This window comes from Triticum aestivum, chromosome 7B (assembly GCF_018294505.1).
Source record: "Triticum aestivum cultivar Chinese Spring chromosome 7B, IWGSC CS RefSeq v2.1, whole genome shotgun sequence".
Taxonomy (NCBI): Eukaryota; Viridiplantae; Streptophyta; class Magnoliopsida; order Poales; family Poaceae; genus Triticum; species Triticum aestivum.
In genome coordinates, this window is record NC_057813.1 from 663738164 (window position 1) to 663744924 (window position 6761).

Consider the following 6761-nt stretch of genomic DNA (forward strand, 5'->3'; position numbering starts at 1 on the left):
GGCAGGCATCATGGCGGCGGCGGTGGCTATCTCAGTGAAACTGTCACACTTTCTAGCTACCGGGCCATCTCAGGATTCCAAAATAAGACTCATTGATACTACGGCCCAGAACTAACCGATGGCAATTAAGGCTCGGTGGTTTTCCTTTTCCCCCACGAGAGACGAGAGAGACCACGACGGTGGTGGAAGGGTTGCTTTCTTTTCGTAGCGGCCGCGTCTACACCACGTAGTCCTACCATCGTCGGTTGAGAATCGTCGAAGAAAAGAACTCCATGCTGGGTTACTATTCTTTCGTAGCGGGCGCGTTTCTGGTTCGCTATAAATATAGGCCGGTGAGAGGACACGATTATCAGATCGAACAAGCAAGGGAGCAGTTGATCAATCGGCTAAGAAAGATGCAGATCTTCGTTAAGACCCTGACCGGGAAGACGATCACGCTCGAGGTGGAGAGCAGCGACACCATCGACAATGTCAAGGCCAAAATCCAGGACAAGGAAGGTATGTACCACCATCGATCAATCTCATCACCGGTCGCCGGCCTTCAGTGTTCACAATCTCATCGCCGGTGGCCGGCCACTAGCATCTCTCGACCATGCTGAACCTATTGCTGCTTATCGATATATTGCAGGCATCCCTCCGGATCAGCAGCGCTTGATCTTCGCGGGGAAGCAGCTGGAGGACGGGCGCACCCTGGCCGACTACAACATCCAGAAGGAGTCGACGCTGCACCTGGTGCTCCGCCTGCGGGGCGGCAGCCGCGGCCAGTACATCATCATGGACCCCAGCCTCCTGCAGCTCGCCCTCAAGTACAAGGAGAAGAAGATGATCTGCCGCAAGTGCTACGCGCGCTTGCCCCGCGGCACCACCAACTGCCGCAAGAAGAAGTGCGGACACAGCAACGAGATCAGGGCCAAGAAAAGGTTCCTCGACAAGCATATCATGTGAAGAAGAAGAAGAAGAAGCACAAGGCCTATATATCCACCGCCCTCCAATATGACGTGTTATATAGTAGTAGCAGTAGTAGTAGTGTAATATTTTCTATGGCAACACAGTCTTTTAAGTCTTACTAGGTTTTAAGCCATGCAAACTACTCAAAGCAAAGCAACGTCAACAAGTAGGAGTAGTATATTTAGTCCGCATGGATTGGATGTCTAATGATGATAATTTATTAAATGGCCGGGTTGACTGCAGTTCTGTGCACAGATTTTGTTTGTCTGTTTTCATAATTATTTTCTGAACGCACAACGACAACGTCAACAATGACGCAAAGGAACAAATCCTATATAAGCACACACACCTTCTTGTGCTTGAAAGTATTGTCCATGGGAAGTCCAATGTCAAAAAAACAAACCAAACTTTACTCAAAGCAAAGCATCGTGTATCGGTGATGTTTGCCCTAGACGTTGCCGCGGCGGCGAGGCAACCTTTCCCAGCTTCATTGTTTGCTTTGTGTTGTCTCAGTGGTCATCTTAGCAGGAAGCGCTCGTAAACTTTCTGGTTTCATCTTACTTGTGCTCGCGCTGCTGTCCCAGCGGTGCTTGCACTGGTTGTTGTTTTTTTCGAAAATCTGCCCCTAGGGATCTCGATTTCATTAAAAAAAGAAGAGGGTTGCCCGGTTTACTAACGAAAAACCGGGCTAAAACCGTTACAACAGCCCACACAGGGCAACCCGGCCGACCTGGCCACCCACACGGAGATACACAAACGCCGCAGAGAAGAACCATAAAGTCGAGGTCGTCACCAAGCGTCATCGTCATCACTCCTCCACGAGCCAGCGACAACAACTTCACCATGGAATTCCGCCAACAAAGCCCTCGTCGCTACAAACACAGGAACCCATGCCGACTGAGAAGACCACCAAAAAACAGGAGAAATGGGCAGAGTTGGCACCAACCAACACCTCCTCGAAGACCACCAGCCACTTGTCATCGTCGCCACCTAGCACTCTAGGGCAGCTCCGAATCCACGATGGCATGGCGAGACGTAGAAGAGACCCGTCGAGCATGTCGGGGAAGAACCGACAACCGAAGCCCTGCCGCGACCCTGCACCGTTGGCCATCATCATCGTTGTCAAACTAGACGCCACACCACCTCATTGCCGGCTGGGCACCAGCCAACCGCAACATCGTGAGCGTCTAGCACATGGAGAGCACGAACGAGATACAAAGGTCTTCCAGAAAAGGCCCCAAAGAGGGAAGCGGCAGTGTCGACGCCGTCGCCCGACCCGACCGGGCGGTAGGCTTTCACTCGAAGAACTGAATCCGAGAGTGTGCAGGGGGTGAACTCCACGACGACGCCTCCAAGAAGGTGCACGACGCCCGCGGCGGCGGCCGCCGCCGACCGACAAGCTTTCGCCTGGAGCGCCGCCCAACACCACACCCCCACGCACCATGCATCTGCTAGCCAGCACACCTCCCGCGAAGCCACTACACCGACTGCCCGCGAGAGCCACCACAATCTCTTTCTCACCGCCAACCACCACCGACAGCCTAGATCTAGCCGCCCGACCAGAAACAGTTGGCCGTGTTCTGCATGGTGTATGGTGCTGCATCTTCCTCCCTGACTGCCCTCATCTCGGTCCTCGACGGCAAGACGGCGTCCACGACAATCATCTCCGAGGAGCTTCGCCACCTGTTCAAGCCGGATTGGGACTGGGAGGTCGATCCTATATCCGATCGGGAGTTCACCGCCGTATTCCCGGATCCTGTCAGCCTCCGCTACGGCACCCACATCGCGGAGTTGACCTTGGCGCTCCATCAGCTCAAGGTTCACATATCGGTTCCCTCGGTGGATCCTCTCGCCGTGGCCTCCCTATCCACTGTGTGGGTTCAGATTCGTGGGCTACCCCCCATTGCTCATGTGGATGGTGCTATCTGGGGCATGTCCCGGCTCCTGGGAAAGATTGTGTCGGTGGACGCTCTCTTGCTACTTAAGGGGCCGGCCGTTCATGTCGAGCTCAAGACCCCGGATCCCTCCAAGCTTCAGATGACTTTGCGGATGTTCTTCAACGATGTGGGCTACGACCTCCATATTTCAGTCAAAGATGAGCTCTCCACTTCTCCCGCTGGCCATGAGGATGGGTCGGACCCCGAGGTCGACCCGGATCTTGAGGGGGATGGTGGCCCCACTACTGGTCACGACCGGAACCGCCGTCCACGTGGTCGCTCCCCTAGCTCTGTCCGCTCGGACGACGACTCCGGGGACGACCATGGGCCCTCGCCCCGAACCGGCGCGGCTGCTCCCCCTCCCTGCTCCCCCTCCCTGCTCCAAGCCTCTCGCCCCGGACTCCCGTGCGTTACTTCGGGAGCTGAGGAGGAGGACCTGGAGGCGATCTCCGCTATGCTTGACGAGGCGGCGAGCCTTCCTCCTGGCGCCGTCATCTCGATCGTCATGGAGGCGCAGGTCTCCTCCTCAGACGGCAGCATCAGCGACACGAGCAGTGTGGGCATGGAGGTCATCCCCGCGAATCTCATGCCGCAATCCTTCTAAGAACTGTGTGGTGAAAAAATATGGGATCGAAAGAAGGATTGTGCGCTAGCAACTGATGCATAACCTCTTCGAATTGTAACATGTAATTATGGACAGTGCTAGTCTGACGGAGAGTGCGAAACTGACGAAGATGAGTCTGATATTGTTCTCGACCAAACTTCCCACACAAGGCCGCGCACAACTCATCCCACGACATGGACTCGCTCTGAGCCTCGTGTAGTTGTAGCCAGCGTGCCGCGTTGCCTGTGAAGTGCAGGGTAGCTACCCTGACCCATAACTCAGACCGAACTCCATACACGGAGAAATATTTTTCACAACGCATTTTCCAGAATTGTGGATTGTCGCCGTCAAATGACGGGAAATCCAATTTTGGCAGTGACAAACTATGGGAATTGATGTGTTGTGTGCGCGGATCGAATGCTACCAGATGCGGTGATGGGGGATCGGTCAAGGATGTACCCTTGACCGGAGGAGGCACATGGGTGGTGACCACGCCATATGCCGGCCCTCCGGTGTTGTCGATCTCGTCGTGGCCTCTCAGCCCGTGGTGTTCGGGAGCGTCGTGGTTCGAACTCGACGCCGGCCGCACCACCGCGTCGCCCTCCGGGATCGGATCCGGAGGCGCCGCCAGCACGGGGTGGAGAGCGATGCGCCCCACCTGCGCACGCGGGTCGTCCACCTGCCTCTGGATGTGGGTGACGGCGGGGCGCCACAGCTCCAGAGAAGTCTGGATCGCATCTGGCCTTGCCTCGTTGGCGATGCGCCCGTCGTTGACGGCCTTGGCAAGAGCTGCGATCTGCTCCTCCATCTTCGCCGCCAGTCTTGCTTGCTTCGTTTGATAGCGGGGCTTGGGATAGGCGGTCTCCCAGTAGGAAGATCGCTGGACCTCTGATACCAGATGTAACGTGCCTGGTTGCGGTGGATCTAGAAGAGAAGGAGGAGGAACGGAAGCAGGTAGAAGGAGGAAGAAAGGGGGATCGATCAGGTAGGAGGAGTCCAGGAGATCAGCTCCGGTTCAAGTCATGTTACATTGCATAAAGCCCACACACACACCACTCGCTAGTCTATAAAGGCCGTCAAGCCGCGTTGGCCGTCCTGGACCAATCATCCTCTTGCGTCGCGTCACCACCTGCTGAGCTGGCTTCTTCACGGGTCATCCTGGCTGACCGTGGGGTCAGCTTGCTCCTGGGGCCCGTTGGTCAGGAGTTGTGGTGGTGCAGTCCTAACAGTATGTACCGTACCACCATCGATCAATCTCATCGCCGGTTGCCGGTCTTAGTGTTCGCAGCAGCGATCAATCTCATCGCATGTGCCCAGCCTTCAATGTTGCTTCTGCTTTATCAATGTTTTTTGCAGGCATCCCTCCGGATCAGCAGCGCTTGATCTTCGCGGGGAAGCAGCTGGAGGACGGGCGCACTGTGGCCAACTACAACATCCAGAAGGAGTCGACGCTGCACCTGGTGCTCCGCCTGCGGGGCGGCAGCCGCGGCCAGTACATCATCATGGACCCCAGCCTCCTGCAGCTCGCCCTCAAGTACAAGGAGAAGAAGATGATCTGACGCAAGTGCTACGCGCACCTCCCCCGCGGCACCACCAACTGTCGCAAGAAGAAGTGCGGCCACAGCAACGAGATCAGGGCCAAGAAGAGGTTCCACAACAAGCACACCTTCTGATGAAGAAGAAGAAGAAGAAGAAGAAGAAGAAAAAGAAGAAGAAGAAGAAGAAGAAGAAGAAGAAGGCCTATCCGCCGTCGTCCAATTTTGAAGCTCTTTCATTCAATTGCTATATTCAATTTTGGAATTGGTTGAAGATTTTGGCCGGGCCAACGATTTTTCAAATCTATCAGCAGCAACCGGCCTATAAAGACGTATCAATCTCACGGTCCCCTCCCACCATCTAGAAAAGAAGCGTCGTCATCTATATTGTAGCACCAATATAGTACTTCCTTTGTTTCTAAATATAGGTCTTTTTAGAGATTTTACTAGAGACTACATATAGATGTATATAGACATGTTATACATATTTTAGAGTGTAGATTCATTCACTTTGCTCCGTATGTAGTCTATATTGGATCTCTAAAAGGAATTATATTTAGGAACGGAGGGAGTATATGCAACCTCCGACACAAAAAATTCCCCACAATATAGGTTGGTTAGCGGATAACATAGAATCACACATGAAAAGCCCACCAAATCAACACATTATAAATAAAAATAAAATACACTCTATCATCTCCCCCACCCGCCAAACTAAATATTCCATCAGTTTCAAAATATAAGGGTTATTAATTTTTTAGAAGTCAAATTGCTTTAACTTTGACCAAGCTCAAAACAAAAATATTGACACTGAAAATATTAAAGAAAAAAGTATGGAAATTCTTCTCATGACGAATTAAAAAAACATATGACAGTATGGATTTGATATATTTCTCTACAAATTTGATCAGAAGGTTTGTCTTTTCAAAAAAAGTAATACACCTTATTTTTTGAAACAAAGTGATTTCTTTCTTTTATAAACCCAACATCATCAATGGCGCAGGAAAGCGTGCCCAAACCTTCTAGTATCTACAATTTGCCATAGATGTAAAAGGCAAATTTGGCATCGTACAGAAAAATAAGAATTTGCCATAACATGTTAAATAAACTTGTCATAGTCTATATAATAGATTTTTCATGACTTATGCAATAAATAGTAATTAATTTAAAACAGTAACCCGAGCCTAGTTCCAGCCCTCTCACGCACTCAATGATTTCGGCCATCCGATTTTACGTCATGGTCGTTTCTAGCCATTAGATTTATTCATTATTCAATGTTTTTTTTGAGGGATTGTTTTTTGGTTAAATGGGCCAGCTGTCAAAGAAAATATTGATGCGCTATTCAGTGTTTTTTTCATTAAACTTTTTGAGGGATTGTTTTTCTGTTAAATGGGCGCCTGCGGCAGCTCTGGCTCGTTGTGACTCGGTATAGGAGGAGAGGTCATCGATCTCCGCCCATAGCGGCTGGATGAAGCGCCGGTTGGCCTCACATAGGCATCATCCTGGATGGACTCGAGGATGACGGTCTACTCCGCCATCTTCTCCGCTTGGGCGACTCCAAACTCTGTCATGGCATCCTCCATACTACCTGTAGCCAGCTCCGCCGCCTCCTCCTCCTTCAGATCCGCCTCCTCCATGGGATGGGGGTCCTGCTCTACTTCCAGCAGCTACTCCCCTTCCTCCTCCTTCTCCTGTTGCTGCTCCAGCTCCGGTGAATCCGGAGGCAGGTCGGTAGTG

At 52.1% G+C, this 6761-nt stretch overlaps 2 protein-coding genes across 2 annotated transcripts; both read left to right on the plus strand.

Moving 5' to 3' along the window:
- Positions 1-297: 297 nt before the first annotated feature.
- LOC123160469 (ubiquitin-like) lies at positions 298-1204 on the plus strand. The gene is made up of 2 exons (XM_044578284.1): positions 298-498; positions 629-1204. Exons 1-2 carry the CDS (start codon positions 396-398, stop codon positions 943-945), a joined length of 420 nt encoding a protein of 139 aa, XP_044434219.1. The 5' UTR covers positions 298-395; the 3' UTR covers positions 946-1204.
- Positions 1205-4686: 3482 nt separating this feature from the next.
- LOC123160471 (ubiquitin-60S ribosomal protein L40-1-like) lies at positions 4687-5387 on the plus strand. The gene has a single exon (XM_044578286.1). The coding sequence runs from the start codon at positions 4797-4799 to the stop codon at positions 5046-5048; it is 252 nt and encodes an 83-aa protein (XP_044434221.1). The 5' UTR covers positions 4687-4796; the 3' UTR covers positions 5049-5387.
- Positions 5388-6761: the final 1374 nt, after the last annotated feature.